General features: G+C 37.2%; 1 protein-coding gene across 3 annotated transcripts in view; it reads right to left on the reverse strand.

Annotated features, from left to right (window-relative positions):
• The window catches only part of LOC107751006 (arf-GAP with coiled-coil, ANK repeat and PH domain-containing protein 3-like), an 83,003-nt gene that overhangs the window by 3,077 nt on the left and 68,154 nt on the right, over positions 1-11,772 (reverse strand). Inside the window, exons 11-21 of one of the 3 annotated variants that reach the window (XM_016566578.1) lie at positions 7,579-7,691; positions 7,446-7,497; positions 7,240-7,340; positions 7,055-7,166; positions 6,067-6,275; positions 3,676-3,745; positions 2,870-2,964; positions 2,500-2,714; positions 720-815; positions 393-494; positions 233-315 (exon numbers count right to left, since the gene is read on the reverse strand). In XM_016566578.1, coding sequence (XP_016422064.1) covers positions 233-315; positions 393-494; positions 720-815; positions 2,500-2,714; positions 2,870-2,964; positions 3,676-3,745; positions 6,067-6,275; positions 7,055-7,166; positions 7,240-7,340; positions 7,446-7,497; positions 7,579-7,691 — 1,248 coding nt within the window. Of the gene's footprint in view, positions 1-94; positions 316-392; positions 495-719; positions 816-2,499; positions 2,715-2,869; positions 2,965-3,675; positions 3,746-6,066; positions 6,276-7,054; positions 7,167-7,239; positions 7,341-7,445; positions 7,498-7,578; positions 7,692-11,772 lie in introns of all 3 variants that reach the window. The other 2 variants (XM_016566577.1, XM_016566579.1) reach the window with 2 other exon arrangements.

The raw sequence follows: 11,772 nt of genomic DNA on the forward strand, positions 1-11,772 counted from the left end.
CTTCCAAATTTCTCGTTTATTTTTAAGCAATTTAATGGAAAATGGTTTCAAAGTAAATCCTACACCAAATTTTGTTCGGTGTAGGAAGTCTCACCCCTGCGACGGCTTGTATTAATGGACTCTTGCTTTCATCCTCCTCACTGACGGAGTTGACATCTGCACCGTGCGCGAGCGCCTCTGCCATGACCGATAGGTTCCTAGCCCGTGACGCCTTATGAAGCAGCGTCTTTGGGTCAAGCTCCCTGCCGTCCTCTGGATCCGACGCTTCCTGCTCGATATCAACCTCCCCACTGGACTCATCCGAGTCCTCACGCTCTGCAATAAAACATGGGAGATGAAGAAGGGGACAAACACGCAACAGATAGACGTACCAATGTAGGACGTCTTCTCACCTTCCTCAGTGACGCTGTCCACCACTGAGCCGAAAACGAGTATGTCTGTGCTGCCGTCAGTACTGCCGCCAAGCCCGCTATCACTGCTGAGACCTGCAGGGCCAATGGGTGCCAAGCGAGGGACACGTTACTCATGACCTTCTCAAACATTCAGTGCTTGACCTCTCACACAATGCATTATAAAATTTGTCTGCAACAGGCAAACATGCAGACTGAAGTTCCTGTAGCCACTCTCAAAACAACGTCTTTATGAACTAAACAGCAGGAGATATATGGGATGGACTTGTCTCATGGTCTTTAGAAGGTAAAGTCGTATGAGGAACTTACTGCGAGGCCCTGAGCCTGTGTCGAAGTAAGAGAAGAGCGAATCAAGTTCGTCGGGACAAAACAAGGATTCTCTCCGAAACTTTGCAGCTGCCGCAGCTGAGGAGGACAAATAAAGAAGAACATCATGCCAACTTTTCACTTTGCCTAACCCTCATAATGCATTCAAAATCTGTATTTTCTCATTCCATATTTTATAAAACAGTCATAACATATAATATTTTTCAACTAAAACCATATTGTATCTGATCATTAATGAGTGAGAATTTTTTTTAATGTTATTATTTTTTAGGTTTTACATGTTACTATGTTATTACCATGTTATTGCTGCATTTACTCATTTTTATTATTCAAAATTGAGATATTTTTTTTTTTGAAATTTCAAAAAGCTATGATGCAATATATCTTTGTTTTGATGCAGTTTATCTTAGTTTTGAATATATCATTGTACAAAATTTATAAGACCAAACAATGTGAGAATTACCAGTATTAAAGGGTTAGTTCACCCAAAAATGAAAATTAGCCCATAAATTACTCACCCTCAAGTCATCCTATGAGTATATGACTTTCTTCTTTCAGACGAATTATATTAAAAATTGTCTTTGATCTTTCAAGCTGTTTAATGCCACTCAGCGGGTGTTGCATGCATCAGTCCAAAGTTAAATAAAATGTGCCCATCCATAAAAAAATAAGTGTCTCACACGGCTCCGGGGGGTGAACAAATATGAACGTTTTGAATATGGATATTTTTCTTACAAAAATGCATCGATTCGCTACAGAAGGCCTTTGTTCACCCCCCGGAGCCGTGTGAGACACTTTTTTTTTATGGATGGGTGCATTTTAATTAAATGCTTTTGGACTGATGCATGCAACACCTGCTGAGTGTCATGAAACAGCTTGAAAGATCAAAGACTATTTTTAATATAACTCCGACTGGATTCGTCTGAAAGAAGAAACTCATATACACCTAGGATGCATTACAATGAATGGCATTTAATTAAATTCCTTTGAATTTATAACTCATGATTGCTCAAAAACATTCAGACATGAAAACATATTCATAACAAAACAACATCAAAACAACATGAATATTACTCATTCATTTTTTTTCATACAAAAAAAAGTAATTTTACTTTAATTAAACATTCAGATTACAAAAGTGATAAAATTTTTCATGCTGCAATGGCTCATCAATAGGCGTACATATGTTTTTTTTTTTTTATTCAGTCCAAAATGTGTGTGAGATATGGGGAAAGGCTAAATATATTTTACAAAAAGTATTTTTGGCACTAATGGTACTCCATATATACCTGGTCCCAAATGACGCTTATATCTCGTAAAAAAAAGAAAAAAGAATGATGCATATTTTGAGGGTCTTAAAGTAATTAAACATTCAGATTACAAAAGTGATAAAATTTTTCATGCTGCAATGGCTCATCAATAGGCGTACATATGTTTTTTTTTTTTTATTCAGTCCAAAATGTGTGTGAGATATGGGGAAAGGCTAAATATATTTTACAAAAAGTATTTTTGGCACTAATGGTACTCCATATATACCTGGTCCCAAATGACGCTTATATCTCGTAAAAAAAAGAAAAAAGAATGATGCATATTTTGAGGGTCTTAAAGAATTTGGAAAGTTTTGTTCCCTTACTAAAAATGGGTTATTTTACTTTTTTTTATATTTTTTTTATATATCTCTTACAGGTCAAAACGAACCCGAATGAGGGCTAACTCAGAAAACAGTAGAAGAAATATGTTCAGAAATGACAAAAGCAAGTACCAGCAGAGAGATTGGCTGGCGACATGATCCTGGCATCGTGCCTGTATTTCCGGCGGGTTTTAGGGGCTCTGATGGAGCTGTTGTGTCTCCTGCACTTCTTCACGTTCCAGTGGTGAGATTTTCTGCTCCCCTCCACCAGGGCCTCGGAGCCACACATCTTCTTCAGAAACTTCCTCTCCACATATTTCGCTTTGATCCACGCTTCTTTCTCCTGCCTACATAAAACATCAGAAGCACAAACGAGAGCTTCCATCATTGAAACATTCACCATATGAAAATATAATGACATCAAAAAGAAAAAAATATTATCTTAGTCATAGATTCTGGCAACTGATATAATGCAATGGCGGAGAGTTGGCTGCACACTGACCTTGAGCTGTTGGGACCAGGTTTCTTAAGTCCCTGCTCCTCACACGCACCTTCATAAATCTGGTTGATTACAGTGTTGCCAAGCTCACACATTAACTACAGAGAAAACAGTAAAAAAGCATTATTTGACTGATAAAAGTAAAAAATAGAATAACATAACATAACCAAGTTTTAATAGCGACTAAATTAATTCTGTACTGGGATTTGGGTGAATAAATAATTATTATACGAAATTATTATAATATAACAATATATTGTTTTATATAATAATAATAATAATATAATTATATAATAGAATGACATTTGCATAAAGGAAAGGACATCTGTTTTCATAGAATTCCCTCAAAATTCCCATTACTGTAATGCATCCTGATGTTTTTTCAAGTTGTCTTACCCATTATTATTACAGTATAACTAATATATAGAGTTAAAATTTAAGAATTCAAAATAAAAAAAAATTATTACAAAATAAAATAAAAATCTAAAATTGCAATACAATGTTTTTTTATTTAAATCAGCAAAAATAAATACTATAATGATGTATGAATATCTTATTTTTTGCATTATAGTACTGAGAACAACATTTCACATTACGGTAATGAGCATTTAGTGGGAAACTTAGGGGATATTATTCATGAATATACTGTCACTTTGCAAACAATCTTAAAGTAGAGACAGACATTATTTACTTCAAGCTAAAAATTTGTTATTTTTCCCAACTTTTCTTTGATAGGGGTGCAATAGGATACCAACATACTTTTAACAGGTTTGTGAGGTGCACCCATTTAGTTCTCAGTGGGATCTTACCTTCATAAGCTCTGGCTCCCATGTGTCGAGTGTTAAAGAGCGAACCTTAGAGCAGTGGACGCCCAAACTCCTGCAGAGACAGAATCTGAAAATAAGCTCTTCAAGCATGGTTGATTTAAGCACACTTTTTATAACGACCTCTATTATATTCTGTGATTAAAAATAAGTCTAGCAATGGCAGGACACATTTGGGTCAGCCTCCTTTAGAAGCCTGTAGAATCACAGAAACCCCATCTGCAGCCCCTGTTGTGTCTGAACACATCAATTCTAATGCCTCTGTGCATTATGAGGCTTCTGTCTTGCGTTCAGTCATGGACGCCCATCTTTGAGGAGGTAGGAGCGATTTAATCTGATTAGCAGGCTGGCACCGGTAATCTGCAGAGGAACTGATGGAGCAGAAAAGTGCTTCACCCTGAGGGTGTGACGCAGTGTGTACATGAGCATCATACGGCTTTCAAGCAAAGCCATTCTGCTGTTGGGTTCAATCTGTCATGAGTGATGCAGTTGGGATAAATGTTCTGACGCAGGTGGCTTTAAAGCCTGTCTATCTTCAGTCAAATCAATATGGAAGCAGACGGGTTCTCAGATGTTTAGAGTCATTATGTCGACTGTAAGATGTCTGGAGTGTGAACACGTCAAATAACAATGGCTTGTTTTGTAAAGCTTTGTAGTATCCACCTTTTTTAAAAAATAAGGAGGAAAATACTGCAGCAGACTGAAAATAACTCTTCTACAGAAGATTATTCCGTAATCTTTATTATGTTATTCCATGTCACATTAAAAGGATAGTTCACCCAAAAATAAAAATGACCCACCCTCAAGCCATCCTACACTGGTAAACACAGCAGGGCTCTACGCTTACTTTTCTTTTTAGGAGCACTTGTGCTCCTAACTTAAAAAATTTAGGAGCACGTTCAAAATTTTAGGAGCACCTTCTAATCAATAATCCAACATTTTATCAAAAAGTAGCCTTCCCATTACGAGGTGATATTTGACTCCTCCAACTTTATTAAAAGTATGTCATCTTTGGTCAAATTCTTAAAAAAATTATATTTTAAGCTTTTTAAAAATTGTAATTAAAACGACAGAAGAACAAGTAGAATAAGAAATATAAGTTACCAATCAAATGAAATCAGTATTAACAAAATTAATTTGTAGAGGTGGCAAAGAAGAACACAAAAGTGGCTTGGTGGACTTTCAGAAATTTAATGAGGCTCAGAATCACAAATATGATGATGTTCGGGTCAGTCGCACTGGTGCTCCTAAAATTTTTTTCATAGTCGCACGCAGTAGTTTTCAGTCGCAAATGCGACTGGAATGGTCGCACTGTAGAGCCCTGCACAGTGTAATACTCTTTACAGGATTAAAGAGTATTATTTTACAATATTTCATAATCATAACTGTTTGTGGAAGGATCTTTCACAATAGTGAAGCAACTGCTGAGAAACATCTTTGAAAGATGTGACATCAATACTCGACATACAAAACATAGCAATGGTAAAAATCAACAAATAAAAACAACACTTACAACATAAACCAACAACACAAACCAATAAAAAACAAGTTCAATAGCACAAATAAAAACAACAAGAATTTAAAAACTCTACAGCATGCTGGGTGTCTTCATAGTACTTATGCACTGTAGAAACACCGTTTGTTTACAAGAAATTTCTGAGAGTGCAGTTAGATACAAGAGAAGTCCCACTGTGAAATTACTGTGAAAGTAATGCATTTATTAACCTGGAATATACTGTAATTTCACACTAAAATTTTTAACAGTGTAGGTGTAATATTAATTTCTTCTTTCTTTCAGACGAATACAATCGGAGTTATATAAAAAAATGTCCTTGCTTTTCCAAGCTTTATAATGGCAGTGAATTGGGGTTAAGATTTTGAAGGCCAAAAAAGTGCATCCATCCATCATTAAAGTACTCCACACGGCCCCGGGGGGTTAATAAAGGCCTTCTGAAGCGAATCAATGCGTTTGTGTAAGAAAAATATCCATATTTAAAACTATATAAACCGTAATCTCTAGCTTCCTCTAACTGGTACGTGCGTTCACGAGGTAGTGGCGTTCCAGCGGATAACGAAAGATGTGTGTGTAGCGAACGTTTTCATTTTTGGGAGAACTATCCCTTTAAAATACCAGGCATTACGTTATTCTGCTGACGTCTGAAAATAGAACATGAAGGAATATTTACAGCTCATTCAGTGAAACTGATGATCAGGATTATTTGTAGTGCAACCTTATGATTTGAAATGAGTTGTTTCAGTCTTTTTGAGTGGAATTTTCCCAAACCGGAAGTGCCTCCCATAATTTAAAACGCAGCAGGCTCATTATGAAAAGGTGGATAACTTAAATTCTCACTAAAACAAACAGCAGACTCTCACCTGTGAATGCCAGAGCACTCGATGCAGAGCAGAATGCCGAGGTTGATGCTGGCCCAGCGAGGGTCGGCCTGGCCACAGTCGCAGCAGATCTCGTTTCCTGGCAGAGACTGGACCCGCTGTAGGATACTCTCTCCCTTAACAATACGCTCCCGCGGCTCGCTGGCAGAGTCGATACTGCTCGTGGAGGGAGACGCTGTCCTGTCCAAACGCTGTAGAATCAAGAGTTTATGCTCTTAACTTTATTCAAACGGTGTCAAAAGCAATCTATGTAATCGGGTCAATGGAATGACACTAATTTTTGTGCTCAAATTTATTAGTTTATTTAAAAACACATTAAAAATGCCATTCATACATAAAAAGACATGAATGCACCTCTTATATGATGACAATTTATCAAGTGTGTGAATTACTATTCATATATTTTTTTTATATACAAAAAAGTTACTAGTATTAAAAATAAATAAATAAATATAAACACTGTCCTGTCATGTGGTGCGACCAACATACAGTAAAAATAACTCAGAAATCAGGAAATGATATCATGACTGTGTGTAAAAACCAGTAAGCCTCTTAAAATAATTAGTTTTTTTTATTATTGCAGGGTTAGTTCAGATTGTAAAATGTCATGTGGTGTGAATCCCCCCAAAAGTAAAGATATTTATGAACTATTAATGTATTACATTTATGTAAAAAAACAAAAAAAAACAAAAAAAAAAACTTTCTGGAAAACAATTAAGATATGTATTTTAGAGGGGTATAAAGTGCTTCACAGCTTATAAAAAAAAAAGTCCTGTCATGTGGTGCAACCAACAGAGGGAAAAAACAGGAAACGATATCATAGAAAGGACCCCCTGAGATCCTCATGAATGTGTGTCAAGGCCAATAAGCCTCTTAAAATAAAAGTTAGTTTAGCTAGTAAAATGTCAACTTCACATTACATATTGATGTCTAATTCCATGTATTAATGTGACAGAGTAGTTGGACTGACCTCAATATAATAGTTCTCAGAAATCTCCCTGTAGGCAGACGCAATGCTCGCCTGAACTGCTTGAATCCAAGCTTGACGGAGCTTCTCAGATTCAGCCTGCAGCATACAGCTCCTGATAGGGGTTGATCTGATATTAGATACTGTACTTACCCACACAAACACACAGCACGTGACACCGTACTCACTTTGTAGGTGACACCACTTCAAAACAGAACCTTCTCTCGATGTCCTCACATGGTTTCACAGAGCAAAGCCGCAGGTCCTCCACAACCACAGTCAAAGCGTCCTACAACACACAGCAGATTACAACGTCAGGTCACAATAATCATTTGTAAGGAGTAAAAAAATCGACACAAGTTAATATCTGAATCAGCAAAGTTGAACCACCTACTTTTAGTCGCTTCTGATACACTAACTGACTGTTCTGTATTGAAAACCATCGCCTGGTAGGAGAAGAAAACATACTCGATATCAGATTTTCTCCACAAAAGGAAAGACACACGGACAGTCGAGCCTGTTCGTACCTGTTCCATGTCTTGAAAGCATTGCTCGCCCTCTTGAACAGGTATCCCTCCATCACGACACCATTAGGAGCATCAACATTGAATTCCACTTTGGAGTCATCGTATGCAAAATCCTGTCATGCAAAAAACAGAGAAGCTCTATTCACGCAGGTCAGTAGCACACACAATAACAGGACTCTGGTCTCTCGCGCTTATCAGTCAGTACTGAGGACCCTTATTGTTTTGTTAAGTCTTCTGCGAGACAGACAAAAGACAAAACTTAATCCCTATCAGTCAAAACATAATCCTCATGACCACAGCAGCCAAACCAATCCCTCTCATTTCAATCAATAATGACCGGCAGCCTCTTAAAACGTCTCCCGTCACAAGTATTGCTCCATCTATATCCCAACTGTGCCGAGATCTAAAAGCAGAATGATTCATTCTCCTCCAACATCAATGACACTGACATTCCAACGGCTGTTTCGAGTTTTGTGCTCTGGCCACAAACACACACAGAAACAACAAATACAACTCACTGAATCATATTTCAAGATCATTCATCATCAAAATTATATGAAAGAAAAAAATGAAAAGAGGCCACTCAGTTCCAAAATTCTGAGCAAGCTCAACAAAAATTATATTAGTATTTATTGTATTAAAAGGAAAAAAAAAAGTATAAAAAATGCTACAATAAAAACCTTAAGGGGATAGTTCACCTTCAGTTGCTGGTCCCCATTGACTTCCATTGTGTGTGTGTGTGTTTTTTTATACATACTATGGAGGTCAATTGGGACCAGCAACTGAAGGTGAACTATCCCTTTAAATAAAATACCTTATCATATACGGTACCAATTATACCTTTTAAAAGACATTTTCAACTTAATTTACAATTTATTATTTTTAATTAATTGTATTTATATAAAATTAAATGTATGTTGTTTTACCAATACAATATGCATATACTTTTACAGATAAATATTTTATTTAAAAAAGCAAATAAAAAGTAAATGTATTCAGTAAAAAAAAATAAAAATGTAACGCATATGACTCTATACATCAATAATGATGATTTAAATGCCTTTGCAATGTAAGCATCATAAAGTATGCAGATACACAAAATGTGTGTAGCTATTTATTGTATTTAGTACATATTTAATATGGTACTATAAAAGTGTTTTATAGGTCACATTTAAAATGCAATGATTATAGTAGGCTTGGCTATATTTAACAGGAGTCCCTACTCCATCTCTCTATCCACTAAGGGATTCTTGGCCTGAAAAAGTCTGAAGACCTCTACACTAAATAAATAATGAAATAAATACTGTACTAGCAATAATATCAATAAGTAAAATACTAAATAAACACTCACTAAAGGTCACTGAAGAAATACATGTTAAATTCTATGCAGTACATGTAACAAATAACATCTCGAGATAGTTTGCGTTAACTTAAAACACACACAAAAAAGTATTCAAACTCACCAAAGTACACTTCAACCTCCCGAATATCTTCATCTTTAAAAAATGTTTATCCAGAAGCATCAGTAATAATAACGGAGAAACAAGCGTACAGTGAAGTCATCTCACATCAAATTCAAAGGCAGGCGCTTCATTGATCTCGTGCGCACTTCCTCACTCGAGCGCGAGCGAAAGGCGAATGCCACCAGCGGGCTCGAGCATCACGCTTCTACCGCTCAATATTCACATGATTAGCATACAGCTGTCGATTTATGTGCTCTGCTCCTCGCTTTGCCCCCTGACCTCAGTCAGAGAGCCGGGCGCAAACATTATTTCACCGCCACCTACAGAAACCAGCGTGTCATTCGCGGATTTACGAGCGCGCGGTGCTCTCCTTTAAACTCAAGCGCGCTCCCCAGTCGCGAGAGACGCGTTTTAAACTGCCCCGTCCATCTGTCTGACAGTATGCAAGACCATTGCTGTTTAATCAAGCAAGCGTTATTGCCCCCTCAAACCCCCGCCAGGGAGCCTCTTTCTTCCAGCTCTCACACTCTCTAACAAGTAGATCGCATGAGATATCACACTTGTTACGGATTTCAGCCACTCTATCACTCCTGCATTATTAAAGGGGTCATATGATGCTGCACATTATTTTGTGTATTTGGTGTAATGAAATGTGTTTATGCGGTTTAAAGTAAAAAAAAACACATTATTTTCCACATACTGTACATTATTGTTTCTCCTCTATGCCCCGCCTTTTTGAAACGCGTCGATTTTTACAAAGCTCATCGGTCTGAAAAAGCGAGGTGTGCTGTGATTGGCCAGCTATCCAGTGCGTTGTGATTGGCCGAATACCTCAAGCGTGAGACGGAAATGTTACGCCCCTCACATACTGTGATGCCCTGTCTGGCTGGAGCGACGAGACAAACACATTAAAACCCATTACAAACGAGGCATTCATTGCATCCAGTGGGGACATAATTATGGAATATAATGACTTGTACTGTCTTTATACGCGTTGCATCGCGCCGCGTAAACATAAAACCCTGTCTGCATTTGTGATCAAAGAAATGACAAGCAATAATATAGATAATCTAATCGGATTAAGATAAAATGCCCTTACTGATTCCATAATGACGTCACTACACCTCAACTAACTGAATGAACCTCAATTACTAAAGAAATGCAATACAAAATATTACAAATACAATGTAAAGTTATATGAAAAATATATTTTAAATATACTAGATAAAAAAAATTATATTGGAAATTATATATATATATATATATATATATATACAATTTTGTACAAATGTAATCATTTTGTAAATAATAATAATAATAATAATAATAATAATAAAGTGAAATTCTTGGAAAAGAGAAAGAAAAAAAAGAATGTGGCACAAGTTTTCCATAATCTTTTAATATTAATTTACAATAATAATACTAAAATTAGGGAGGGCAATTTATTATTACATTACTATTTCGAAATTTCCACCAAATTAAATTCTGTTTGGAGTAACCAATATGCAAGATGTTATTTTTCGTGCGACAAGAAACCTTAAAACAGATGATTTGAACCTTGTATGTCAAGGTCAATAAATTGTTGGGAGGATTTGATATTTTAACATTTTCATGTCAAATGAAGTAACCCCAATGTTTTTTTCCCCCGCACGAATATTTGCACGTGTTTTGAAGTAGATTTTTTAAGATTTCTCCTTTTCATCCTGTGAGACATGGCTTGAGATAAAAGCATTCAAGTGAACCTGCACATTTGCGAGTACAATTCTTTGAAAACAAAATTGCTCACGTTCCCACATACCTCGTGAAACAATATGCAATCTGCTTCTCGGTCTTTCATTCATGCAGTTTTGTGCTCCACGTTAGCACTGCATGCTCATAAAGCCACCTAGTGCAGCAGAGTCTGCGACACACTGTAACTCTGTGAAAGACTGAGGAAGGAAAACCCCAAGGGTGCCACAAGCGGGTTAGTCGTGAATAAAAGACCAGTGTGAGAGGAGTGAGTTAGTGTGTGTGTGCATGTGTTACGAGTGACAGATGCAACACGAGGAGAAACAAAATTGCTCACGTTCCCACATACCTCATGAAACAATATGCAATCTGGTTCTCGGTCTTTCATTCATGCAGTTTTGTGCTCCACGTTAGCACTGCATGCTCATAAAGCCACCTAGTGCAGCAGAGTCTGCGACACACTGTAACTCTGTGAAAGACTGAGGAAGGAAAACCCCAAGGGTGCCACAAGCGGGTTAGTCGTGAATAAAAGACCAGTGTGAGAGGAGTGAGTTAGTGTGTGTGTGCATGTGTTACGAGTGACAGATGCAACACGAGGAGGCAGTAAAATGGCGAGGTGGTGGGACAGCCAGAGGGATCGTAACTCTGTCACCGGAGGAGGGAGAGAGACACTGTTTAGGCATCTCTGCAGATAAATCATTTGATATATCAACAGGATGCTTCCCGCCCTCGGCATCGCAGCTGGCCGCATTCACCGTCTGTTTTCATATCATGTCATTATCAAAAAAGAAGTTTGGAACTACATAGATTTACATTTTGTGAAGAGTTTGTCCATGCAAAACTGACTGCGACAATGCTGGGATGCTATTGGTGACATAGATATACAGTGCTGGGTAGTAACTAGGGCTGGGTTTTGACACAAATTTCACAATTCGATTCGATGCTCATTCACAAGCTTGCGATTCGATTCGATTACCGATTCGATTCAATATCGATTATTTTG

Source organism: Sinocyclocheilus rhinocerous, unplaced genomic scaffold (genome assembly GCF_001515625.1).
Source record: "Sinocyclocheilus rhinocerous isolate Xijiao unplaced genomic scaffold, SAMN03320098_v1.1 scaffold2647, whole genome shotgun sequence".
NCBI classification, from domain to species: Eukaryota; Metazoa; Chordata; class Actinopteri; order Cypriniformes; family Cyprinidae; genus Sinocyclocheilus; species Sinocyclocheilus rhinocerous.